This window comes from Lepidochelys olivacea (assembly GCF_965140295.1).
Source record: "Lepidochelys olivacea isolate rLepOli2 genome assembly, chromosome: 2".
NCBI lineage: Eukaryota > Metazoa > Chordata > Testudines > Cheloniidae > Lepidochelys > Lepidochelys olivacea.
In genome coordinates, this window is record NC_140412.1 from 2080306 (window position 1) to 2106840 (window position 26535).

The window sequence follows — 26535 nt, forward strand, 5'->3', positions numbered from 1 at the left end:
TTACCCGACATGCCTACCACATTGGGATGCCTGGATATCAGGAGCAAGTGTTGACTCTCCAGTAAATTTGCCCTTCCTAATGCAAATGGAACAATTCTTAGAGGGTGTTCCTGAGGAAATAGAAAGATACATCCTAGATGGGAAACCCAAAACTGTAATTGAGGCAGGAGAGATTGGAGCCAGATGGGTGGAGGTGGCAGAGAAGAAGAAAACTGGTCGCAGTTGGAGCGGAGACCAGAAGGGACCACCCCAGATCACACCCTATTACCGGGGGCCGCCCAAAGCCCCACCTATCTCCCAAAGAACCCTCCAGACCCCTTATCGTCCCACCACCCCGTTCTCCAGCAACCCTCCTCGCCCCAGTGACCCGTCAGCTGGACAATGTTTTAAATGTAACGAGCTGGGGCATGTAAAGGCCAACTGCCCCAAGAACCCCAACAGATTACAGTTCATTGCACCGGAATCACACCAGAGGTCCACAGGCCCAGATACCTCCCAGATACCCTTGGAGCGGAGGGAAACTGTGAGTGTGGGCGGGAAGAAGGTCACCGCGTGGAGGGACACCGGAGCACAAGTGTCAGCTATCCATGCTTCCTTAGTGGACCCCAATTTAATCAACCCAGAGATCCAAGTGACGATTCAACCCTTCAAGTCCAACTCTCTCAATTTGCCTACAGCCAAGTTGCCTGTCCAGTACAAGGGCTGGTCAGGAATGTGGACTTTTGCAGTCTATGATGATTATCCCATCCCCATGCTGTTGGGGGAAGACTTGGCCAATCATGTGAAGCAGGCCAAGAGGGTGGGAACGGTCACCCGCAGCCAGGCTAAACAAGCCGTGAGGCCTAGCTCTGTTCCGGAAACTTCTATCAGGACCCGGTCAGAGGTGATGGACCTGGACCCCAGGCCAATGTCTGCAACAGCAGTAGTGGATCCAGTCCCAGAGACCCAGACGGAACCAGTCCCAGAACCGGAACCAGCCAAACAACCAACACCAGACCCCGTGTCAGCACTGAATCCAGTACTTGCAACCTCAACACCAGAGGGCCCCACCGAACCTGAACTGGCAGCAGCCGATAACCCTACACAAGAGGCTCAGCCGGAGCCTGAATCCCAACATAGTGCACCAGCGGAGAGCGGTTCACAGTCAACAGAAACAGCTCCATCCCCTATATCGCTTCCAGAGGGACCAAGCCTAGGTCCACAATCCCATGAGGAACTGATGTCTCCAGCATCAAGGGAACAGTTCCAGACCGAACAGGAAGCGGATGAAAGCCTCCAGAGAGCTTGGACGGCGGCATGGAGCAACCCACCGCCTCTCAGCTCTTCTAATCGATCCAGGTTTGTTGTAGAAAGAGGACTTTTATACAAGGAAACTCTTTCTGGGGGACACCAGGAAGACTGGCATCCTCAGAGACAGTTGGTAGTTCCAACTAAATACCAGGCCAAGCTCTTGAGCTTAGCCCATGATCACCTTAGTGGCCATGCTGGGGTGAACAGGACCAAAGACCGTTTGGGGGGGTCATTCCACTGGGAGGGAATGGGCAAGGATGTTTCTACCTATGTCCAGTCTTGTGAGGTGTGCCAAAGAGTGGGAAAACCCCAAGACCAGGTCAAAGCCCCTCTACAACCACTCCCTATCATTGAAGTTCCATTTCATCGAGTAGCTGTGGATATTCTGGGTCCTTTTCCGAAAAAGACACCCAGAGGAAAGCAGTACATACTGACTTTCATGGATTTTGCCACCCGATGGCCGGAAGCAGTAGCTCTAAGCAACACCAGGGCTAAAAGTGTGTGCCAGGCACTAGCAGACATTTTTGCCAGGGTATGTTGGCCCTCCGACATCCTCACAGATGCAGGGACTAATTTCCTGGCAGGAACTATGAAAAACCTTTGGGAAGCTCATGGGGTAAATCACTTGGTTGCCACTCCTTACCATCATCAAACAAATGGCATGGTGGAGAAGTTTAATGGAACTTTGGGGGCCATGATACGTAAATTCGTAAATGAGCACTCCAATGATTGGGACCTAGTATTGCAGCAGTTGCTCTTTGCCTACAGAGCTGTACCACATCCCAGTTTAGGGTTTTCCCCATTTGAACTTGTATATGGCCGTGAGATTAAGGGGCCATTGCAGTTGGTGAAGCAGCAATGGGAGGGATTTACACCTTCTCCAGGAACTAACATTCTGGACTTTGTAACCAACCTACAAAACACCCTCCGAACCTCTTTAGCCCTTGCTAGAGAAAACTTACAGGATGCTTAAAAAGAGCAAAAAGCCTGGTATGATAAACATGCCAGAGAGCGTTCCTTCAAAGTAGGGGACCAGGTCATGGTCTTAAAGGCGCTCCAGGCCCATAAAATGGAAGCATCGTGGGAAGGGCCATTCATGGTCCAGGAGCGCCTGGGAGCTGTTAATTATCTCATAGCATTCCCCACCTCCAACCGAAAGCCTAAGGTGTACCATATTAATTCTCTAAAGCCCTTTTATTCCAGAGAATTAAAGGTTTGTCAGTTTACAGCCCAGGGAGGAGACGACGCTGAGTGGCCTGAAGGTGTCTATTACGAAGGGAAATGTGCTGGTGGTGTGGAAGAGGTGAACCTCTCCATGACCCTTGGGCGTATGCAGCGACAGCAGATCCAGGAGCTGTGCACTAGCTACGCGCCAACGTTCTCAGCCACCCCAGGACTGACTGAACGGGCATACCACTCCATTGACACAGGTAATGCTCACCCAATTAGGGTCCAACCTTACCGGGTGTCTCCTCAAGCTAAAACTGCCATAGAACGGGAGATCCAGGATATGTTACAGATGGGTGTAATCCGCCCCTCTGAAAGTGCATGGGCATCTCCAGTGGTTCTAGTTCCCAAACCAGATGGGGAAATACGTTTTTGCGTGGACTACCGTAAGCTAAATGCTGTAACTCGCCCAGACAACTATCCAATGCCACGCACAGATGAACTATTAGAGAAACTGGGACGGGCCCAGTTCATCTCTACCTTGGACTTAACCAAGGGGTACTGGCAGGTACCGCTAGATGAATCTGCCAAGGAAAGGTCAGCCTTCATCACGCATCTCGGGCTGTATGAATTTAATGTGCACCCTTTCGGGCTGCGAAATGCACCCGCCACTTTCCAAAGACTTGTAGATGGTCTCCTAGCGGGATTAGGAGAATATGCAGTCGCCTACCTTGACGACGTGGCCATATTTTCGGATTCCTGGGCAGACCACCTGGAACATCTACAAAAAGTCCTTGAGCGCATAAGGGAGGCAGGACTAACTGTTAAGGCTAAGAAGTGTCAAATAGGCCTAAACAGAGTGACTTACCTTGGACACCAGGTGGGTCAAGGAACTATCAGCCCCCTACAGGCCAAAGTGGATGCTATCCAAAAGTGGCCTGTCCCAAAGTCAAAGAAACAGGTTCAATCCTTCTTAGGCTTGGCCGGTTATTACAGACGATTTGTACCGCACTACAGCCAAATCGCTGCCCCACTGACAGATCTAACCAAAAAGAAACAGCCAAATGCCGTTCAGTGGACCGAAAAGTGTCAGAAGGCCTTTAACAAGCTTAAAGCGACACTCATGTCTGACCCTGTACTAAGGGCCCCAGACTTTGACAAACCGTTCCTAGTAACCACAGATGCGTCCGAGCGTGGTGTGGGAGCAGTTTTAATGCAGAAAGGACCTGATCAAGAATTCCACCCTGTAGTGTTTCTCAGCAAAAAACTGTCTGAGAGGGAAAGCAACTGGTCAGTCACTGAAAAAGAATGTTACGCCATTGTCTATGCTCTGGAAAAGCTACGCCCATATGTTTGGGGACAGCGTTTCCAACTGCAAACCGACCATGCTGCACTGAAGTGGCTTCACACTGTCAAGGAAACTAACAAAAAACTTCTTCGGTGGAGTTTAGCTCTCCAAGATTTTGATTTCGACATCCAACACATCTCAGGAGCTTCTAACAAAGTGGCTGATGCACTCTCCTGTGAAAGTTTCCCAGAATCAACTGGTTAAAATCGTCCTTGAGATGTGGAAAATATTGTTAGTCTTTATGTACTTGGTAGTATATTTAGAGATGCATGTGTCTTATTAACTCTGTTTTTCCTAGAGCTCCAGGAAGAAATCCCAGCCAGTGTTTCACCCTAGCTGAGATTTGGGGGGCGTGTCATAAATATAAAGGGAAGGGTAAACCCCTTTGAAATCCCTCCTGGCCAGGGGAAAGCTCCTCTCACCTGTAAAGGGTTAAGAAGCTAAAGGTAACCTCGCTGGCACCTGACCAAAATGACCAATGAGGAGACAAGATACTTTCAAAAGCTGGGAGGAGGGAGAGAAAGAAAGGGTCTGTGTCTGTCTGTATGCTAGGTTTCAGAGTAACAGCCGTGTTAGTCTGTATTCGCAAAAAGAAAAGGAGTACTTGTGGCACCTTAGAGACTAACCAATTTATTCGAGCATAAGCTTTCGTGAGCTACAGCTCACTTCATCAGATGCATATCGTGGAAACTGCAGCAGACTTTATATATACACAGAGAATATGAACCAATACCTCCTCCCACCCCACTGTCCTGCTGGTAATAGCTTATCTAAAGTGATCATCAGGTGGGCCATTTCCAGCACAAATCCAGGTTTTCTCACCCTCCACCCCCTCACACAAATTCACTCTCCTGCTGGTGATAGCCCATCCAAAGTGACAACTCTTTACACAATGTGCATGACAATCAAGTTGGGCTATTTCCTGCACAAATCCAGGTTTTCTCACATCCCCCCCACCCCCATACACACACAAACTCACTCTCCTGCTGGTAATAGCTCATCCAAACTGACCACTCTTCAAGTTTAAATCCAAGTTAAACCAGAACATCTGGGGGGGGGGGGTAGGAAAAAACAAGAGGAAACAGGCTACCTTGCATAATGACTTAGCCACTCCAAGTCTCTATTTAAGCCTAAATTAATAGTATCCAATTTGCAAATGAATTCCAATTCAGCAGTTTCTTGCTGGAGCCTGGCTGGGTCTTTGCCGGGGATAGACCAGGAATGGAGTCTTAGAACTTTTAGTAAGTAATCTAGCTAGGTATGTGTTAGATTATGATTTCTTTAAATGGCTGAGAAAAGAATTGTGCTGAATAGAATAACTATTTCTGTCTGTGTATCTTTTTTGTAACTTAAGGTTTTGCCTAGAGGGGTTCTCTATGTTTTTGAATCTAATTACCCTGTAAGATATCTACCATCCTGATTTTACAGGGGGGATTTCTTTATTTCTATTTTTATTAAAAGTCTTCTTGTAAAAAAATGAATGCTTTTTCATTGTTCTCAGATCCAAGGGTCTGAGTCTGTAGTCACCTAGGCAAATTGGTGAGGCTTTTTACCAAACCTTGTCCAGGAAGTGGGGTGCAAGGTTTTGGGAAGTATTTTGGGGGGAAGGACGCGTCCAAACAGCTCTTCCCCAGTAACCAGTATTAGTTTGGTGGTGGTAGCGGCCAGTCCAAGGACAACGGGTGGAATATTTGTACCTTGGGGAAGTTTTGACCTAAGCTGGTAAAGATAAGCTTAGGAGGTTTTTCATGCAGGTCCTCACATCTGTACCCTAGAGTTCAGAGTGGTGGAGGAACCTTGACAGGAGGTGAGGCTTTTCCCATGTACTTCCCTTGTTTTGAAAACAAGAGGGACAATGAAAGTCGAGGCAGCAGCTGCGGAGGTGTAGGGCCGTGGTGCTGGGCACTGCACAAAGGCAGGACTGCAGGGAACTCGGTGGCTGGGTGAGACGTGCTGCAGAGCAGAACTGGGCTCTGTCCCTGCCCTGGTGGGCTGCAGTTCGGTTTTTGCTCCCGCTGGCATCAGCCATTAACTACTGTGGACTCAACCCCCTGATTTCACAGCAGGCTGGGGAATGTGGCGGAGCTGGCCTGCAGTAGTAGCTCTGACAGGACTGAGCTGCCCGGCTCATCCCCGGGGCCAGGGGGTTCGCTGCTGTTTGCACGGCAGTAGTACCTAGAAGCCACAACCCAGACCAGGGCCCCGCTGTGCACAGACACCAGGAGAGTCCGTCCCTGCCCCAGAGTGCTCACAGCCTGAGACAAGAGAGACATGGGACAGGAGGGGAAACTGAGGCATGGGCATGGGACGCCCGGGGCAGCCTGCAGGACAGGGGCAGAGTCTGGAAGAAGGGGCAGCGTGGTGCCCTCACAGGGCGCTGCCTCACAGCAGGTCACAGCCAGCCCTTCCCTGGTTGCACTGACCTAGCCGCTGCCAGCAGGTGCTGTGGAGCAAGGCAGCCTCAGGCCCCAAGCCTGCTGGGCCCCCTGAGCCCCCCACAGCCCTGCCCCGTCTCTGCAGTGCCCGAGTCGGCGCCCCCCGGCCCAGCTCAGCCGCAGGGGTCTCCCGGGAGAGGGTCTGTGTGGAGCACGGGCTCGGCCCAGGGCACTAGGACCCCGCGGACGCCGGCCGGGGAGGGAACGAGCGGGCGCTAGGACCCCGCGGGCGCCGGCCCGCTCGCTCCGTTGCCTGAAATCGAAACCGATCGCTAGGAGCCCGGCCGGAGGCGGGGCTCTGAGGGGGCGGGGGCGGGGCCCTGGGCGGGGCCTCCGGCTTGGCATGCGCAGAAGCATCTCCGTGTGACTACAACCGCCAGAATCCCCTCCGCCGCGATGCCGTCCGAGGCGCCGCTGATTGGGCCCCAGCCTCCGGGTACTCGCCTCTTGCCCGCCCCCCTTGGGTCACCGCAGCCAGCGATTGGCCAGAGAGCGCGTCAGTCCGGCGAGGAGCGGAGCGGACCCCCCGTGCCCGGAGAAGGCCCACGCGGCGGCGAGAAGGCGAGGTCCGGCGGCAGGCCCTCGGCTCGGCTCGGCTCGGCCCGGCCCGGCCCGGCCCGGGCATCGCGCTGGCCTCTGGGTGAGCGCAGCGGGGCCGCGAGCCAGGACTCCTGGGTCCCGGGGGGGCCGGGCCGGGCCCTTGCAGGTGCCGCTTGGGGGGGGCTTTCCTGCCCCCCCCACCCCGAGCCCTCCCCGCCCCCCCGCTCTGGCGCAGGGGCGCCCCCAGGGGGCTCTGCCCCGCCCCGCGCAGGCGGCTCAAAGCGCGGGCAGCCTATTCAGCAGGGAGCGGGGTTTCCGCCAGCCAGCGGGACCCGGGGGCAGGAAACCCCCCCCCGGCCCCGGCCCGGCCCCCCCCAGCCCCAGCCCGGCCCCCCCGAGCCCCGGCCCCGGCCCGGCCCCCCCGAGCCCCGGCCCCGGCCCGGCCCCCCCGAGCCCCGGCCCCGGCCCGGCCCCCCCCGAGCCCCGGCCCCGGCCCGGCCCGCCCCGGCCCCGGCCCGGCCCCCCCCGAGCCCCGGCCCGGCCCCCCCCGAGCCCCGGCCCGGCCCCCCCCGAGCCCCGGCCCCCCCCGAGCCCCGGCCCCCCCCGAGCCCCGGCCCCCCCCGAGCCCCGGCCCCCCCCGAGCCCCGGCCCCCCCCGAGCCCCGGCCCCGGCCCGGCCCCCCCCGAGCCCCGGCCCCGGCCCGGCCCCCCCCGAGCCCCGGCCCCGGCCCGGCCCCCCCCGAGCCCCGGCCCCGGCCCGGCCCCCCCCGAGCCCCGGCCCCGGCCCGGCCCCCCCCGAGCCCCGGCCCCGGCCCGGCCCCCCCCGAGCCCCGGCCCCGGCCCGGCCCCCCCCGAGCCCCGGCCCCGGCCCCGGCCCGGCCCCCCCCGAGCCCCGGCCCCGGCCCGGCCCCCCCCGAGCCCCGGCCCGGCCCCCCCCGAGCCCCGGCCCGGCCCCCCCCGAGCCCCGGCCCGGCCCCCCCCGAGCCCCGGCCCCGGCCCCCCCCGAGCCCCGGCCCCCCCCGAGCCCCGGCCCCCCCCGAGCCCCGGCCCCGGCCCGGCCCCCCCCGAGCCCCGGCCCCCCCCGAGCCCCGGCCCCGGCCCGGCCCGGCCCCCCCCGAGCCCCGGCCCGGCCCCCCCCGAGCCCCGGCCCCGGCCCGGCCGCCCCCGAGCCCCGGCCCCGGCCCGGCCGCCCCGAGCCCCGGCCCCGGCCCGGCCCCCCCCGAGCCCCGGCCCCGGCCCGGCCCCCCCCGAGCCCCGGCCCCGGCCCGGCCCCCCCCGAGCCCCGGCCCCGGCCCGGCCGCCCCGAGCCCCGGCCCCGGCCCGGCCCGCCCCGAGCCCCGGCCCCGGCCCGGCCCGCCCCGAGCCCCGGCCCCGGCCCGGCCCCCCCGAGCCCCGGCCCCGGCCCGGCCCCCCCGAGCCCCGGCCCCGGCCCGGCCCCCCCGAGCCCCGGCCCCGGCCCGGCCCCCCCGAGCCCCGGCCCCGGCCCGGCCCCCCCGAGCCCCGGCCCCGGCCCGGCCCCCCCGAGCCCCGGCCCCGGCCCGGCCCCCCCGAGCCCCGGCCCCGGCCCGGCCCCCCCGAGCCCCGGCCCCGGCCCGGCCCGGCCGCTGCTCTGCCTCCAGCTCCCTGGGCTGCGCTTCTGGCCCCTCTGGCTGGCCCGGCTCTGCTCCCAGCACGGATCCGCTGCCTGGGCTGGTTCTCTCTGGCTAGCCCCGCTCTGCTCCCCAGCCCAGCTCAGGCTCCTGCTCCCTCCTTCCCTGGCTTGCTCTGCTGTGGTCCAGGCAATTTCAGCTCACAGGGAAGATGGGGACCCCCTGACCCCCTCCTCAGCCTGCCCGCCCTGTCAGTCAGGCTGACCTGAAGCTTTGGCCTCTCCCCGTTGTTCCTGGGGGCTGTCAGTCTCAGGGTCCTGATTTCCCATCCACCCTTCCCCTTTCCTCTGGCCCTGGGAGCTAGCAACCAAAACCCCCACTGAGTGTTAATGAGGGGCCCACGGTCTCCTTACACCCACCTGACAGGTCCCTCTGTCTGCAGGGTGGTGCCTCCAGGCCTCCTGCCCCAGCATGGACGAGGGGCAGGCCAGAGAGCTGCTGGGGTTCCTCCACCTGGACACCCGGCCTGATATAAAGGGCCAGGCCACAGGCTACATCCTGGGGCTGACGGGCAGCGTGGAGGGGCGGATGCTGCTGGCGGGCAGGCCGGATTTCCTGGAGGCTCTGCTGCTGCTGACGGGCGACCGCTCCTTGGCCGTGGTGAAGGACAGTTACCACTCGCTCATCAACCTGTCTGTGGCTGCGGCCACCCACGGGGCCCTGGCCAAGGGGCTGCCAGCGCTGCTGCATCGCCTGCTGGACCCGGGCTACGCCTTCGCCGACCAGGTCTGCACCCTCCTCTCCAACCTGTCCCGGGAGGAGGCCACCTGCCGCCAGGTTTTCCGGGCCGTGCAGGAGGAGGGGCTGGGGCTGGCCCAGGTCCTGGAGGCGTTCTGCACCGAAGGCTACAACAAGAAGGCAGCCCTGCACTACCTGGGCCCCCTGCTCTCCAATCTGAGTCAGCTGCCGGAGACCCGGGAGTTCCTGCTGGACAGATCCAGGTAGGTGCTGGCCTGCGAGCTGGGAACGTGGTGGCGGGCGGGAGAATCGTGGGGTCAGGGCTGCCCCAGGTCGGACTGTTAGTCCATTGGTGTAATGGAGACAAGGTTGGAGGGAGGTCGTGTCTTCTGCTGGCGAGAAGCTCTGGGTAGCTCGAAAGCGGGGCTCTCTCCCCAGCAGAAGCTGGCCCAGTTGAAGATATTCCCTCCCCCACCTCGTCTCTCTAATGTCCTGGGACTGAGGTGGCTACCGCAGCTCTGCAGTGCCCCAGGGCATGCATGCGCCAGGGCCCAGCGTGTGCTGGCCCATCTCTGACAAGAGCCCCTCCTCTGCCCAGGTGCGTGGTGCAGCGGCTGCTGCCCTACACGCTGTACGAGGCCTCCGCCATCCGCCGAGGGGGGGTGATTGGGACGCTCAGGAACTGCTGCTTCGAGTACAGTAAGTGTTTTACATTTGGGGGAGCACTTAGTGTCCCTCACTCCTGGGATCCTGCTGGCTTCGTTGCCTCGGCCGAGCCCTGAGGGGACTTCTTGGTATCAGCTGGTTCCTGAACCAGCCTGTGCCCTAGAGTTCAGGGCTCTGCCCCACCATGTGGACCTCTGGCTTCAGTGCCCAGGCCTGGCCTCTGGCTCCCCAGCACAAACAGGCCCCAGTCATGGTTTGCCTGTCCCTTCCCTCCCCAGAGGAACTGGCGGGGTGTTTTGTGCTTTTGCTCGCCAGCGCCCCCGTGTGGCCCATGAAGTTTCCTGTCTGGCTCTTGCCAGGCAGTCTGGTGGGTTCACTGTAGAGCCCCCCTGTTACTCCCCACCTCCTGGTGATTTCTTCCCCCTCTTCTAATCCCAACCTGTGTCTGTTCCCAGAATACCATGAGTGGCTACTAGGTGCTGAGGTGGACCTGCTCCCCTTTCTCCTGCTGCCGTTGGCGGGCCCTGAGGAATTCCCTGAAGCGGAAATGGAAAGTGAGGAGGGGGGATGCTGGGAGGGGGGCTCTGGGGACTACTATTTGGGCGGGGGGTCTAGCAGTGGCAGAGTTGTGCAGCCAGGAACAAAGAATTTCGTTGTTTTCTGCTCTCATTTCCCCTCTGCTGTGGGGTGGTAAAGTGACTGGGGGGAGGGGGGGGTTGCTGCAATTTTCTGGCAGGAGCCTGTAGATCCGTGTGCCCTGTTAAATCCCCTCTCCTGTTCTAACGCCCCTGCCTGGCTCTGCCCCAGGGCTGCCCGTGGACCTGCAGTACCTGCCGCAGGACAAGCAGCGGGAGAAGGACCCCGACATCCGGAAGATGCTGCTGGAGGCAGTCTTGCTGGTGGGTCCCTCCCTGTGTCGCTGTAGAACACTGGGGGAGGGGAGCACGGGGCGGGGGGACAAGAGGCTGGGGCAGAGAGGGTTGCTTTGCAGATGCCCCCTTTCCTGCAGCAGGGCCCCCCACACCCCCTCCCACCTGCTGCTGCCCCCTATCTGTGCAACCCTCCCTGCTCTGAGGATCCCCAGCCTCACTTACACTGGAGGGTTAGGACCCCTGCTCTTGCAGGGCAGCAGCCGACCACTCTCTGATGGGGCTAGGAAGAGGCTTCCCCACAACTGCCCACTGCAGGGTGGGCCTGGCCCCCCTCTGAAACAGCTGGGGCTGGCCTGGCCTATGCTGCTCCTCCTGTGCTGCCCACGCTGGCTGTGGCTGGGTCTGATCTGTGGCCTGGCCCCTCCCCCTGGCTTGCTTCCCACGCAGCTCACAGCCACCAAGGCCGGCCGGCAGCTGGTGAAGGAGAAGGGCACCTACCTGGTCGTGCGGGAGCTCCACCAGTGGGAGACGGAGCCCGATGTCCTGGCTGCCTGCGAGAAGCTGATCCAGGTAGGGGCAGAGGCCCATCGTGTCCATGTGGCTCAGCATCTGGAGGGCAGGGGGCTTGGGCAAATGGGTCCCACCCAGGTTGGGGTCTTTGGGGGCTCCCCCTCTATTAAACTCCAGGGTGGGGTCCGGTCTCTGCCGGGCAAATGCAGACAAGCAGGGGCTCGATGCTGCTGCCTGGTGGTGCAGTCATACTGCACAGTGAGTTCTGCCCGGCGGAGAGGGGGGTCAGTGTGGGTAGGGAGCAGTGGCTTGCTTCCCCTCTGAAGCCCTGATACTGTGCCCTGGGCAGGTGCTGATTGGGGATGAGCCTGAGGCCGGAATGGAGAACCTGCTGGAGGTGAAGATCCCCGAGGACGTGGAGGAGCAACTGCAGCGCCTGGATCGGGAGGAGGAGCGGCAGCAAAGGCAGCAGGAGATGCAGAGTGAGGGGCCTGGGGCGCAGATGGGCTCCCAGGGGCTGTCGAGGTGACTTGCTGACCTGGTTGCCCTGCCCCGGCAGCAGGGGCCGCTCGGACTCTGCCCAGCTGAGGGCTGCGACCTGCCAGCCGTCGTGGGAGCCACGCCCAGCCGGACCAAACGGACCCGGATGCAGCCACCCTTGCGAGCCCTGTAGAGACGGCAGCTCCCAGCTCAGCCTGGTGGCTCTGGAGCAGCAAGAGGGGACTGGGACTGGGAGCTCCTTCCCTTGAGGTTTCTTGCTTCGCTCCAGCCCACATCAGTTGCCACTGCCTGACCCAGGCAAGATGAATCGGGGGGGTCTCAGCCAGGCTCGGGAGGGCCAGGGCTCCCCCTTGCACAGTGCAGCAATGCTGGCAAAGAGGGGCTGCTCAGCAGGGCAGGGCTGGGGCTCAGTGGGAGGTGGTGGTGCGCACACAAAGTGATGCTGCTCCCCGGCTGTGGGGCTGCCCCCTGCCATCAGCGTGGCTCAGAGGAATGGTGGCGGGCGGCTGCCTGGGCTGTGGCCTGAGATTCTCGCCTGCACCCAGCTTTGTGCCAGCCCCCCATCCTGAACGGGCAGGTGCACATGCTGAGCGGTGTCCACACAGCCTCTGGGAGGCTGCTTCCAGCCCTGCCTGGGCACGGGCTGTGTCTCTAGCGAGGGGGAGATGGACGCTGAGCCCACGGAACAGCATTTAATTCCAGATGAGGGGAGGATGGGGAGGCAGAGCCAGGCGCTGGGAGGCAGGAGCTGGACAGTGGCTTTGGGCTGGGTCCTGTTCTTAGCTGTTAAATATACTTGAGAGGCCGGACACCCTAACTGCCCCACGTGTGTTGTCTCCTGCCTGAAAGACCCTGGTGTGACGCAGCAGGGCGGGGGGAGTGTTGACCTGGGAATGTGGCAGGGGAGTTTCGCTGGGGATGGGAGACCTGAGAGCCTGTCACCTGAGCCGGGAGGGGGAGGTAACACCTCTGCCCGGGAAACTGGACAAAGGCTGCAGGAGAGAGCCTGCTTGGGGGGGGGGGGGTGGTTTGGTTTCAGTTTGGTGCTGGGTGGTGGAATGCGGGGAACCCCAGGGCTGGGGTCTAAGCTCCCTGCCCCACAGAAGGACTTGACTAGGGGGTCCTGGTTGTACCCACAAGCTCTGTTTTGGACTGTGTTCCTATTGTCCAATAAACCTTCCGTTTTACTGGGTGGCTGAGAGTCGCAGTGAATCCCAGGAAGAGGGGGCAGGCCCCGGACTCCCCTGCACTCCGTGACACCTAGCACAGCGGCTCTGTGTCCCCCAGCGTCCGGGCATGGCCCTGGGGCCTGCAGCCAGCTGGCTGGAAGTCAGCGCTGCCTTGAGCCTGCCCCTCAGGTTGGGGGGGCTGTAAAGGGGACATGAACCACCCCATCTCGCTCCAGCCTCAAGTGGAGCTTGGGGGGGTATGGAGGGGTGGGCCCCGGCTCAGTGGTCTGGCCTGTGAACGGGAGGAGCTGCAGGACTCTCCAGCCCCCCATAAGACTGGCGAGGCCTAGTGCGTCACTGCTTCTGTCTCGGTGCTGGCAGGGCCCACGCCTCCCTCTGGGGCCGCCTCCCTCTGCCCCAGCAGGGTGTTTTCCTCGGCACCACCTTCACGGCAGCAGGTCCCCCGGAGTCCCGTTCCAGGGTGCCCATCACCAAGGGGTCCAGGCCCTGTGGCTGGGTTCCTCTCCCCAAGTTCTCACCCCTCTGCTCTGTGTATATGGCCTGAGCTGCTCCCTGCGCAGACTGTGCCGAGGGTGCCAGCCTGTGGCTCCCGGAGAGGGACCGGTGGGGAGGGTGGCTGGAGAAGAAAGGCCCCGGTGGGGATGGGAGGAGAGAGGCTGTGTGTAGCCATGGCTGGGAGAGGCAGGGGCGCATAGAGGAACGAGGAGTCAGGCCTGTGGGACACGGGTCTGGGGCAAGCTGGGACCCGGCTGCTGCCGAGTACGGGGCCTAGAGGGAGCCCAGAGGGGGACAGCTGAGAGCCCGCGACTGAATAACATTTAATAGTGCGTGCTGCACCCGTCCCTACGGGCTTTGTTTCTGTCAGGGTAGGGCCAAGCGGTGGCGGCTCTGGTCTGGCCCTGGGCGAGGCCCCCTCTAGTTGGTGATGGGCTCTGACGGGGGCTTCCGGATCATGGACATGGAGTGGAGGGAGATGACTGGCTTGGAGGAGCTGCTGCCCACCGCTGCTGCCACAGCGGGGCTCTTCTCGCCCAGCCGCCGGCTGGCTACGTAGGCGCTGGCCGAGGTGGCTGAGCCGGGCTTGCGGAAGTTGGGGAGGTGGTGGAAGGGCCGGAGGCTGGAGAGCAGGCAGGGCCGGTACAGGGAGAATCGGGGAGGGCGCTCAGCCTGGCACGGCGACGGCAGCTGAAGGAGGCAGCCGGCAGAGATCAGCTCGGGGGCCTTGGCTTCCATCTCGGCTCGGCCAGGGAAGGAGTCCTGAGCAGAGGAGGCTCGAGGGCCTGCTGGGGCTTTGGTTCCCTTGGCGGCTCCCTCGGGAAGCTTGGCCGAGCTCTCCAGGTCTGGCAGCAAAGAGACAGAGACGGAGCCTCCGCTCTCACCTGCAAAGGAAGTGGCAGGGATAGAGGGGCTGGTGCCATGTTCCCCCGGACGTGGGGCTATGTCCTGTGGGGTGCCCAAGGGAGGGATGGGGCCTGGTGCTGTGTTCCCCTGGCCGTGGGGCTATGTCCTGTGGAGGGCCAGTGTCACATTCCCCAGGCTACCGGGCAAGGTCCTGCAGGGTGCAGAGGGGCAGGGGGCCGGTGTCACATTCCCCAGGCTACCGGGCAAGGTCCTGCGGGGTGCAGAGGGGCAGGGGGCTGGTGTCACGTTCCCCCAGCTGCCAGGCGAGGTCCTGCGGGGTGCCCAAGGGGAGGGATAGGGGGCTGGTGCCATGTTCCCCTGGCTGCTAGGTGAGGTCCGGTGGGGTGGGGTGCGGAGGGGAGGGGCAGGGGGCTGGTGTCACATTTCCCCAGCTGTGGGGCTATGTTCAGTGGGGTGCCCGGGGAGGACTGGGGGCTGGTGCTGTGTTCCCCCAGCCGTGGGGTGCCCAGGGGAGGGGCTGATGCCATGTTTCCCCAGCTGGGGGGCAAGGTCCTGCAGGGTACCCAAGGGAGGGGGGCCAGGGCCATGTTCCCCCAGCGGTGGGGTGAGGTCCTGCGGGGTTCCCAGGGAAAGGGTGACCGGGGTACTCCTGGTGCTTCTAGCTGAGGGGCTGTTCAGGGGGGCAGCTCTTTTCTTTGGGGCAGGGACACCGCTGGGCAGCAGTGCTCAGTTCAGATGTGGGGCTGGGGTGCTGCTGGCTCCTGGAGGTGGGGGCTGAGCCCCCAAGGGGAGCTACTCCTGGCCTGGGGCTCCTTGGCTCGTCCCAGAGCCAGACCTGGCACGGGCGAGGCCACTCCCTGCTGTGCTCAGCCCAGCGCTCCCCCCGGGCCCTCAGCTGTGGGGTGCCCTGAAGGCAGAGCTGGGGCTGGGCGCGCACGTACCTTGGGCGGACGGCTTCTCCAGGGCTGGGCCGAGCTCCGGGGGCCTGCCTGTGGCGTTCAGCGCCTGGTGGAAGATGGCCGAGGTGGCGGGCAGCATCCAGCAGTGCGTGGCCACCTGCCGCAAGCCCAGCCGGGCCCCAGGCTTCAGCTGCAGCAGGCCTTGGATCAGGTTCTGGCACTCTGGCAGCAAAGAGAGGGGCTGAAGACTGACGGCCAGACCTGCCCCGCGGCTTGGCAGGGCGGCCTCCCCGCCGGCGTGGGGCAGGATCACTGGTGCCCTCTGCAGAGTGCTGGGCTCCGTGGGCCCTCAGCCAACCCCGCGCGCGCTGGCTGGCTTTTCCCTCCCTGCTCTCCAGGCCGGTGGGGCTGGAGTCGGCCTGGGGCAGGGCTTGCGGGGGGCGGCCCTCGCTCCTCAGCGCAAAGCAGGCGCCGTGGGGCAAAGGGGGGCTCGGCCCGTTCCTTGCCCCGGCTCTGGCTGATTCTCCACAAAGCCTGACGCTTGGCCGCCACGCTGCTCTCGTCCCCTTCCCCGCCTGGCTGCTCGGGGACCCCGCACGGGGGCAGCAGGGCTTGCGGCTCTCTGGGGGCAGGCGCGGGGGTTACCTGGGGAGACGGGCTGCCGGAAGCAGAGGCCCTGTTTTATCATGTGGATCATCTTGTGAGGCTGGCGCTCTTTGAAGGGCAGCTTCCCGGTCACCATGGCGTACAGGATCACACCGCTGCGGGAGGAGGCTGGGGGTCAGGACACCAGGCCCAGCCTCCCCAGGGACAGGGCGTGGGCTGCATGGCCCACGGCAGTTCCCAGCAGCCGGTCCTCACGGGGCAGCCTGCGCTGCCCTCCCCGTAGCGTACCGGTGAGCGTGGCTTGGGCCCGTCTGCGCCCATCCGCAGAGAACAGCAGCTGGCACGGCCCTGGCTACGGAGCCTTCCAGCAGCTCCCCCGGTTCAGACCCCAGGGTGTTGGCCAGCGGGGGCCCTGGTGCTCTCACCCCCCTGCGGGCAGCCCCCTCGTCCCCCACTACACAGTGCTAACGGACCCCACGGTGCAGCCGGCTCCACCCCGCCCCTCCCTCGTGGTACTCGCAGTGCCAGGAAGTGACTGACTCCTCTCCCTGCTCCCTCCAGGCCGGAGTTCCCGCAGGCCATGTCCCTCCCCGCAGGGGACGTGGCGCTCACAGGCTCCACAGGTCAGCCAGCTCTCCGTTGTACTTCTTGCTCATGAGGATTTCGGGGGCCGTGTAGGCCACAGAGCCGCAGAACGTGCTCATCAGGGAATTCTTCAAGGAGTAGCGGTTGGCAAACCCAAAATCTGTAATGCAACGACCCACCGGTGAGATGCCTGCTCAGTGCTCCGTGGCATGGCCCCTGGAGCGATGGGGGCTGTATGGGAACCAAGGGGGCCGTGGCATTCCTCTCTCTCCACCGTCCGCCAACCGACCAGGCCAGCAGTCTGACCCCGCAGTCCAGGGCTCTCACACAGCTCTGCCCATGTCCAGCCTGGGCTGTCCAGGCTTGGGGCTCTGGGGGAAGTGGCTGATTCACAATAGCCAGTGTGGTAGGAGGTGTAGGGATCAGGCCCCCAAACTCAGTTTCGGCAGTGACCTAATGGCTGATTTGAATCCAGCCGAAGGACAATAAGCCTTCCCCCCACCCCCGGCCTTCCACCCCCCCCTTTCTTAGGCCCAGATCCTCAAAGGTATTTAGGCCCCTAACTTGCATTGAGAAAAGGAGGACTTGTGGCACCTTAGAGACTAACCAATTTATCTGAGCATGAGCTTTCGTGAGCTACAGCTCACTTCATCGGATGCATAAAGTGGATCTTCTGCAGTTTCCACAGTATACATCCGATGAAGTGAGCTGCAGCTCACGAAAGCTCATGCTCAGATAAATTGGTTAGTCTCTAAGGTGCCACAAGTCCTCCTTTTCTTTTTGCGAACACAGACTAACACGGCTGTTACTCTGAAACCTAACTTGCATTGATTTCAGAGTCACCCGGTAAAGCTGCACCCAGAGGAGCAGGTGACTCGAGGGATTGCTCCTGGGCACCAGAGCCTTTCACCTCTCGGTACCTGTCTGGAACCCAGCCCAGACTGGCAGTGAGGAAAAGGCCCTGCTGTCTGATGGCCGCTCAGTGGCCCAGGTGGAATGAGTTCAGTCCCGTTCCCAGTGGCACATCACAGAACCATGACTGCAGCTGTTGCCAGCGTGCACCCTCAGAGGTGGTCTTGGAGGGGAGTCCAGGAGCTGACTGGGCCTGGAGCCTGGATTCCCCTTGAGGGAGACCATGCCTTACAGTCCAATGGAGCCATGAAACTGCCAGGTGAGCGGGGGAGGCACATGAGTGTAGGAAACAGAGCCTTCCCCAGAGATGGACCTAGACTCTGGACCTCCCTGCCAAAGAAACACAAGACCCGGGGCCATGCCGCCCCAGGGCAAAATGCACTGATGTGGCCGCTTCTCTGCACTAAATGCTGATACTGCATTGACGCAGGTAGGGCCGGTTCCCAGTGGACCCCACAGCTCAGGGGGTTACTCAAGCTGGGGGTTACTTGGCTGAGTCTTTGTGGGGTGGGGGCTGATGGGCCATGTGACCATTAAATGAACATTAAAGGGAGGCTGTCAATGGTCACTGAACAACTTGTGTTTCACACCCCCAAATGCCAGGTTGCACACCTAGGAAGAAAGAACGTAGGTCACACTTGTGGGATGGGGGCTGTGTCCTGGAAGGCAGTGGCAGTGAATAGGACTTAGGGGACCCAGTCCCAGTCCAATGCTGTATCTGAGAGAGGGAACGTGGTCCTCGGATGGCTGAGCAGGAGAAGGGGGACTGGGAGCAGGGAGGGGAGTTGCCTCTGCGGACAGCATGAGTGAGCCCATCCCTGGACGCTCACTTGAACACAGACTTTGACAAATGGGGAAGGGTTTGGAGAAGAGCTACAAGGATGAGTCGAGGGCTGGAAAACCGGCCTTAGAGTGAGAGCATGAAGGAGCTCAGTCTAGCGAGTTCATCCCCGAGACGGTTAGGAGGTGACTTGAGTACAGCCTGTGGGTTTCTATGAGCGGAAGAGATGTCTGAGAGCAGACATCTCTTTAATCTCACAGACAGAGGCAGGCCACGGTTTAATGGCTAGAAGATGAAGCGACACATTCAGACTAGAAATGAGGTGCACCGTGATGATATTAACCATTGGATCATGGTGGGTTTGCCATTACTTAGTTAGACTCGGAAGATTGCTCTAGCTCCCACAGAAGCTATAGGCTGGATTCGGGGATCACGAGGGGAGGGTCTCTTGCCTTTGTTACACAAAGCTAGATGATCTGAGGGGCCTTTTTGCCTGTGAAACCTGAAATCTAATTGGTTAAGACCCTGAGTTCAAAGCAGTCTGAGGTTCCCCGCAGTCCCCAGCTGATTTCTGTGGCTTTGCCACAAGGTCCTAGTTCTTCCCTGTTTGTCTCTCCCTGTTGTGGTGGGAGAGTGGCTGACTCAACACGAAGAGTGATGCTGGCTCTGCTCTGAGAGCTGGCAAATGCACAAAGGAGACACGCTGAACGGAGGGAGAAAGAGCCGGGTGAAACCTCGGCAGGGAGGAGCTGAATGGAAGCTGGCTTCCCGTTTGGAGCTGGGCTCCGCCCGGTGTCACAAGCAAAGTCACCGCAGGCAAAAGTAACCTAAATGCAATGGCTCCTCTTCCCTTGCGCCCAGGCTGAGCTTCCCAGCATGGAGCGCTGAGCGGCTCCCGCACCCCTAGCCAGGGCTGGCTGAAGGGAAACAATTCCTGCCGCTGGGAATGGGCCGCACTCACCTGTCAGCTTAATGAAGCCTCGCTCATCCAGCAGGATATTCTCACATTTCAGGTCTCTGCAGGGAACACAAAGCAGGAGCAGCGGGGTCACTGGGATCCCCTGTCCCACGCACACCTCCACACATGTATATCCCTGGCAATAGGCTGCTGGGGCCAGGTACCAGCCATGCTAAGCGTGCACAGCAGGAAGGCGGCTCTATCAGCCCTGATCCTGCGGCCAGCGGGGGATTCAATGGCCCTAACCATACTGTAGAGCAGCCTAAGGGCTGAACTAAGTTACACTGGCTGCAGTGGTCCCAGAGGGACTGCTTCACCGGGTGAAGCACTGCGGGCTCCAGGCCTGCCCCCTCTTGCGCTTGGTCTGGCCCCCCACTCCCAGTGTGCCCCCCATGCTGGGAGGGGGCATATGGTGTGAAACTGACCATGGCAGCTTCACACCTGCCGAGGCTCCCCTGGGCGGGGGCAGGCAGGGACCTGGTGGGGCCGTGAGCTGGCCAGGGCCCCTGCCCAGCAGCTCTTACAGTCTCTGGGTTTTTAAAGATGTTCGTGCTGGAGTGGCGATGGCAGCCCCAGCCTTGGGACAGTAACGCTGAGCCTGACAAGGCTGGGGCTCAGGAGCTAGCCCGCCCTCGACCCTGGGGCACCAGCTGGATGGAGCTCTGCAGGTCTTCCCCCCCCTCCCCACCCCACAGCACACCAGCCATATGGGACAGGGCGTGTCCAGAGGCCGGCGCAGGGGGGTGAGCGCTGGGACTCCTGGGTTCTCCAGATGCGGGCGGGTGGTGATGAACACCAGGCGTTGCCCGGTCAAGCTGCTGCCGCAGCCTTTGGCAGGGCCCCTGCGGGTTTGGGCTCCCCGTGCTGGAGTGATGGCACGGGCCCCAGCAGCCCCTCCCACCTGTGCACGATGCCCACGTTGTGGCAGTGCGCCACGGCGCTGACGATCTGGCGGAAGAGCCTTCGCACCTCCTCCTCCTCCAGCCCGGGGCACTCCCTGCGGTCAGAGGCGGCGTTGATGTGCTCCAGCAGGTCGCCCCGGGAGGCCAGCTCCAGCACTAGGTAGGTGCGCCTGCTGGTCCGGTACATCTCGTAGAGCTGGATCTGCCGAGGCCCCAGAGCAATGAGAGACGCGCCCGTTCCTGGACAGAGAGCCCCTCCTCCAGCGGCGTGGGGCAGCGTCTCTCGGGGGCACCAATGGCCCCAGGGCAATGAGAGACGCGCCCGTTCCTGGACAGAGAGCCCCTCCTCCAGCGGCGTGGGGCAGCGTCTCTCGGGGGCACCAATGGCCCCAGGGCAATGAGAGACGCGCCCGTTCCTGGACAGAGAGCCCCTCCTCCAGCGGCGTGGGGCAGCGTCTCTCGGGGGCACCAATGGCCCCAGGGCAATGAGAGACGCGCCCGTTCCTGGACAGAGAGCCCCTCCAGCGGCGTGGGGCAGCGTCTCTCCGGGGCACCAATGGCCCCAGGGCAATGAGAGACGCGCCCGTTCCTGGACAGAGAGCCCCTCCTCCAGCGGCGTGGGGCAGCGTCTCTCAGGGGCACCAATGGCCCCAGGGCAATGAGAGACGCGCCCGTTCCTGGACAGAGAGCCCCTCCAGCGGCGTGGGGCAGCGTCTCTCAGGGGCACCAATGGCCCCAGGGCAATGAGAGACGCGCCCGTTCCTGGACAGAGAGCCCCTCCAGCGGCGTGGGGCAGCGTCTCTCCGGGGCACCAATGTCCCCAGGCCAACGTGATGGCCGAGGCGGACGGGACCAGATTCCCTGGAGGCCAGACAATCCCAGTCCCGTCCAGAGGGGTTGCTGTCAGCCCAGGACAGGAGGCTGGGTCGGGGAAGGGCACCCGGGTCTCCAGCAGGGCAGCATACGGCCCTGGCTCCTAGGCAGCCAGGCAGGCTTGCTTAGCGACAGCCCAGGCCTCGGAACCAGACCCAGGTCTCCTGCAAGGAGCTGGGAGGCGCGAGGCCCCAGGGTACCCGTGGAGGAAGCATTGCCTGGGCTGGTGCTTTAAGGGCGGCCCCAAAACCTTAGAGGAGCTGGGAGAAGACGAGACGCAGTGGCTGAGCCCCTAGGCTGAGATTTCCAAGCCTGACAAGGGGGTTAGGAGACACAGCTCTACAATTTATTCCCCTAGGAACGGTGTGTCTAACCCCCCTAATCTGTGCTGGGCTTTGCCTGCTTGAGACTCAGAATCGCTGCAATCTCTGCAGGCTGCCCCTCCGAAGGAAAGCCCATGAGCATCCCTGGAGTGTGGCCTTCGCCCGGTGCAGTTTGGGTGCCCTATTGACACCGCTCTGGTAGGCACAACAAAAGGCCGAGGTAGCCAGGGTGGGGAAGGGGGAAGCAGCTGGGACTCACCACATTGATGTGCTTGTAGGTTGCATTAAGGGAGTAGATTTCTCTCGGGAGGAATTTTCTGGAATATTCCAAGGGGGCTTTGGCTGTGGATATGATCTTTATGGCCACCTGAGAGAGGAGAGGGCGGCTGCTGAGCTGCACGCAGGAGACTGGGAAGCTCCTGTTAGTTTTGCTGACGTTGAGCCCTCCTGGCCCTTGGAGAGAGAGCGGCTCCTTCTGTGCCAGTCCAGTATCGGGCTGAAGGAGACGCTGGCGGGCCCAGCAGAGGAGCAGGCTGGAGGGAGGCCAGGTGGGGAAAGGACTGGTGGGGGTGATCAGATGTACGGCACCGTGTGGAGTGAAATATCGTCCGCCTGAGCCAGCAGGGGCAGGCGAGTCTGGGAAACCCAAGTGAAGGTGGGGCAGGGGGCTGTTTGGGTGTCGCTTGGGCACATCACTTGGGAATGAGTGTCTATGTGCATCCTCTGCCCATCTGAGTTCTTCACTGGCCTTGTAGGAAGCTCAGCACCCCCCAGAAACCCTCAGTAGCTGCCAGGGCCCGTCTGTCACCCGCCTGCTTTACCCAACCCGTGAGGAGAGACAGGGCAAGAACCAATCAACCCAGAAAGGCGGGGGTTAAGTCTAAAGAAACCAGAAATGGGGCCAGGTTATAGAGGATCCCTGAAAGCAGCCAGAAGTGGCTGTTCTTTACTGTTCTGGGTCTGACCCAGCAGCCCTAGTCACGGACCGGGACCCCAGTGCGCTAGGTGCTGGCTGGGGGCAAACAGCAGAAAAGGCTTGGGAGATAAAGGCAAATCATTAGCAGCCTAGAAAACCCTCAGGTGAATCTGAGCAAACGAGTGGGACAAAGTGGGAATTCAGAATACAACTACAGCCAGAGACATGGCCGGGGAACAACAGCGAACCCCACCACGAGTGCTTAGTAACAATCCCACTGACAACATTCTGCACAGAAAGAGAACAACCCATCCAGGGTAAAATCCTGACCAGGGAGCATGGGGCTCGCCAACACCACCCCCCACCAGCACGGCCAGCGCAGCGAGGGACAGGGCTTGGGACAGGACGTGGGACTCGGCCCAGCTCAGAGAGCTGATATGTGGGGCTGGGATTTGCCCAGGGCATCCAGGGGACGCAGTCTCCCAGCTGCCATTCCAGGCACCAGACTCCCTTTGGCTCCTTTGAGCCTAAGAAACAGACAGAACTATCTGGACACATGCCAGCCGCCACCCAGCCGGCTTGGTGTGTAAGTTACAGCCCCAGCTTCCCAGGGGCTGGCCCCCTGCATGCCCCTGCCAATAGCCCACCCTCCAGGAGCACAGCACTCCTTGCTATCCAGGACCCGGGATTCTCCTGGGCAACCAGACGGGCTGGTCACATCCCATGGATCAGTGCCTAGGAGGGCTAGGATGAGAGCCCCCAAACTCACTGCACCTCTGAGCTGAGAGCAGGACTGGAGAGGTGCCTTATCCTGCAGAGCCCCCAGGGGTGCTGTACCCTCAGTGACTGAGCTCCTTTTCCCGCTGGTTCGCTGGCGTCTCCCCTTAGGCTTTCCCAGCCAAGGAGTCTGAGTGAGACTTGTGCCTCCAGGCCCTGCTGTCCTCACCATGGAGTGCCGCTTGCTCCGAAGGTCTGCAGCCAGCTTGTAGTTCTGTCTTAGCTTCTCTTGCGTGGCGTAGCCCAGGTAGACTTTGGAGAAGGCCCCAGAGCCAATCTTCCTGGAGGAGAGGAGGTAGCCATTCTCCTTGCTCTCCCGCACCTGTTCCATGAAAGTCTTCCTGTCGGCCTCTCGCTTAGCGCAGCTTTTCATGGCGCCCAATGGGCATTCTTGGCTCCACCCAGGCTCGCGAAAGAAAGGGCAGCAGAGCGATCCTGCTGGAGTGGGTGTGGGGACGGTGATTGCACTGGGGCTGGAGGGAATGCCACAGGAACCAGAGTCCAAATATGACCATTAGCTCCCCATGAGGGTGAAGGACACAGGAGAAACTCAAAGCACTGGGTTCTTCTAGCTCGTTGCCCTCCCCATCTTTCAATTTGGGCCCCGAGGGCTCGGTGGTGCAGGGCAAGGCCACGGGCTCCTCGCTGCTGTCTAGAGGGAGATGTTTCCACAGAGATGGGAGAAGGATGAGTGTTCTGGAGGCAGCATTCTAGAACTGACGTGTAACAAGCTGTTTTAGAACGCTGCCCGGGCTCCAGAGCATCGTGTCCCTTCTAGAGCAATCATCCCTCCCTGGGTGGGTCTGGAGATGGCCAGGAATCCCTCCCCTATGGAAATGCAGCCACCTCGGCGCTGGAGCACTGCAGCCAGGTGGGTGATTGGCACAGCTGGGGAGGGGAAGGGATATTTTGGCCAAGAACTCCGGAATGAATCCCAGGGGATTTTTAATAGCCACATAGAGCCCTCACCTCAGAGAGTTCACACAGGAATGCGAATGGAACTGAATGTATCTGCGACCAGGGAGTTTAAGGCAAACCTGATGCTTAACCACTTGTTGCCGGCACCTAGTGCCAGAGGCGAGCAACAGCAGGGGGTTTGTTGCCCGGTATGCGTTACTTAATAATTACAACGGGGTGGAGAAGCAGAAAAGTTTATTTGAAGCTTTAAAGAAGGTACAGGGAGATTAGAGTGGCCATGCCCAGTGTCCCCAACACACTCATCACTCAGTGAGAAGCGTCTGGAAGGAGTACAGGGCTCGGACCCAGGGTACCCCTTAGCTGGAGCAAAGGACAACTAGTAGAGTTCATTACTTCTTTTTCTGGCTCTCTTATAGACTTGATCTGTGGCCTTGGGCAAGTCCCTGCCTCCATTTCTGCCTCAAATTCCCCATCTGCACAGTGGGAGTGATGATTCTGACCAGCCTGCTGTGAGGCAGCAGGGAGGGGGGAGTGTTGACCTGGGAATGTGGCAGGGGAGTTTCACTGGGGATGAGAGACCTGAGAGCCTGTAACCTGAGCCAGGATGGGGAGGGAGAGGTAACACCTCTGCCCGGGAAACTGGACAAAGGCTGCAGGAGAGAGCCTGCTGGGGGGGGGTGGTTTGGTTTCAGTTTGGTGCTGGGTGGTGGAACGCAGGGAACCCCAGGGCTGGGGTCTAAGCTCCCTGCCCCCCAGAAGGACTTGACTGAGGCGTCCTGGTTGTACCCACAAGCTCTGTTTTAGACTGTGTTCCTGTTGTCCAATAAACCTTCTGTGTTACTGGGTGGCTGAGAGTCACAGTGAATCCCAGGAAGAGGGGTGCAGGCCCCGGACTCCCCCACACTCCATGACACCTGCATCACAGGACTGTGAGAATTACTGCGTTTGCAAAGTGCTTGGGCTGGATTTCCACCAGTGACCAGAAGGTGGAGGGCTCTGGGCTTCCACGTCATCGAGAAACCTTAAATACTTTGCTCCTGTGGCCTACGAGCCTATTGCATAGGAGTTGACCATAACCCTAAATAACACAATGGGAACTGGATGAGCAAATGAACTAACTGGCTACATCCAAGGGCTAGTTCTGAAATAACTCGGGCGCAAGCTTCAGGGATGTATTCCCAAGTAGCCTGTGGACATTTACGGGAGGGAACTGAGGATATACTGTTGCACAAATGCCAACAAAGTGGCCCCCCCCAGGGAGTTTGCACTCTGGAAGACAAACAAAAAGGCAAAAAGCACTTGGAAACCTGGAAGAAGGAATCAGATCTATTTATTTTGTCCCCTTTTCAACCTAAGTGGCTACTCAACGTTCAGGGCCCCAGGCCGGGATGTTCCAGTTGGAAGTAGAAATTGGTGAAGTCTGGTATTTTCTTCAATGCAGTCTTGTTTCTTAACAAGGAATATGCAAAGTTCTGCTTCTCTGAATGCAGAAGGAAGCAAGAACAAAAGGAGCAGTTTCTCCCTAGCTTTTTCCAAGGTCACGCTGTGCTTACAGGCTGCTGCTCAGCATTCTTGCTTTCTGCCTCTCCCCCATTCTTGCCTGGTCTCCATTTCTGTGTGTTCACTCATGCACACACCTGGTCAAAATCAGGCGTGACGGACGCTCCCTAAAAGTGCGAGGGCCACTGGCACTCAAACCTTGGCCCCGCCCCCCACATTGCCCTTGCCCCCCAACCCTCTGCCCCCGTGCCGCCCCTTTAGAGTGACCAGATGTCCCGATTTTATAGGGAAGTCCCGATATTTGGGGCTTTTTCTTATATAGGCTCCTATTACCCCCCACCCTGTCCCGATTTTTCATACTTGCTGTCTGGTTACCCTACACCCCTTCCCCCTGAGCCCCTGCCCTCGCATTGCCCCTTCCCCCAAAACCCCGTCCCCCCTCGCTTCTCTGTGCCCCACATCACTTGTCCTTATGGTCGGTAAAAAGTGATGGGACCATCGCCCCCTGGCCCCCCCGTCCCAGCGCCCCTGGTCACACTACCCAGTGGAGTCCCCTGTCCGCATGGTGCTATTTTCTGGACAGACTCAAAAAGGCCCTGTGTTAGGTGTGGCCCTGTGATGATGTGACTCAGCAGGGAGGGGGGAGTGTTGACCTGGGAATGTGCCCTGGGGATGGGAGACCTGAGAGCCTGTCACCTGAGCCAGGAGGGGGAGGGGGAGGTAACACCTCTGCCCAGGAATGTGAACAGAGGCTGCAGCAGGGAACCTGCTGGGTGGGTTTAGTTTCAGTTTGGGGCAGGGTGGAGGAACACAGGGAACCCCAGGGCTGGGGTCTAAGCTCCCTGCTCCCCCAGAAGGACTTGACTGAGGGGTCCTGGTTGTACCCACAAGCTCTGTTTTGGACTGTGTTCCTGTTGTCCAATAAACCTTCTGCTTTACTGGCTGGCTGAGAGTCTCAGTGAATCCCAGGAAGAGGGGTGCAGGGCCTGGACTCCCCCACGCTCCAGGACAGGCCCCTTAACTCTCTCTCCCAACTCTTTGAAATGAAGGGCATATTCACACATCCGTTTGAATGAGGCTTTAACTCAGCCCTTAACAAGGTTTTACCCAGCTCCTGCAGCCTCCATCACCCTTGTTACATTTTCAGACAAGCCTCTTTGTGCTTTCTCCTGTGCTGCCCCTCATACTTGGGAGGAGCACCCCATAAACATCTGCAAAAGTACCTCATTATCCTACCTCAACCCCCCCGAAAACTCCCCTTTGCTGCGGAGCTTACAGGAAGCTGGAGGCTGGCTTGGCTGCTGGTGTGCTCAGATCACTGCCTGCCCGGCTGACAATGTCGGCTCAGGGTTTCCTCGTGCTCCCCCCCAGGTCGCTC

General features: G+C 60.8%; 2 protein-coding genes across 2 annotated transcripts; one reads left to right on the plus strand and one right to left on the minus strand.

Moving 5' to 3' along the window:
- The first annotated feature begins 6630 nt into the window (after nt 1–6630).
- Nucleotides 6631–12847, plus strand: HGH1 (HGH1 homolog). The gene is made up of 7 exons (XM_084621966.1): nt 6631–6880; nt 8811–9369; nt 9705–9805; nt 10228–10326; nt 10580–10671; nt 11092–11214; nt 11504–12847. Exons 1-7 carry the CDS (start codon nt 6637–6639, stop codon nt 11681–11683), a joined length of 1398 nt encoding a protein of 465 aa, XP_084478092.1. The 5' UTR covers nt 6631–6636; the 3' UTR covers nt 11684–12847.
- Nucleotides 12848–13760: 913 nt separating this feature from the next.
- Nucleotides 13761–23112, minus strand: LOC311515670 (testis-specific serine/threonine-protein kinase 5-like; the record flags this gene model as incomplete). Its single annotated transcript, XM_084618906.1, has 8 exons — nt 13761–14224; nt 15149–15328; nt 15752–15867; nt 16325–16457; nt 18952–19007; nt 19850–20052; nt 21306–21413; nt 22909–23112. 8 exons carry the CDS (start codon nt 23110–23112, stop codon nt 13761–13763), a joined length of 1464 nt encoding a protein of 487 aa, XP_084475032.1.
- Nucleotides 23113–26535: the final 3423 nt, after the last annotated feature.

Coding starts and splice junctions, on each gene's coding strand:
- HGH1 (XM_084621966.1), top strand. CDS start 6,637: ATGCCGTCCGAGGCGCCGCTGATTGGGCCCCAGCCTCCGGGTACTCGC. Junction 6,881..8,810: donor GGCATCGCGCTGGCCTCTGG/GTGAGCGCAGCG, acceptor CTCTGTCTGCAG/GGTGGTGCCTCCAGGCCTCC. Junction 10,327..10,579: donor CCCTGAAGCGGAAATGGAAA/GTGAGGAGGGGG, acceptor GCTCTGCCCCAG/GGCTGCCCGTGGACCTGCAG.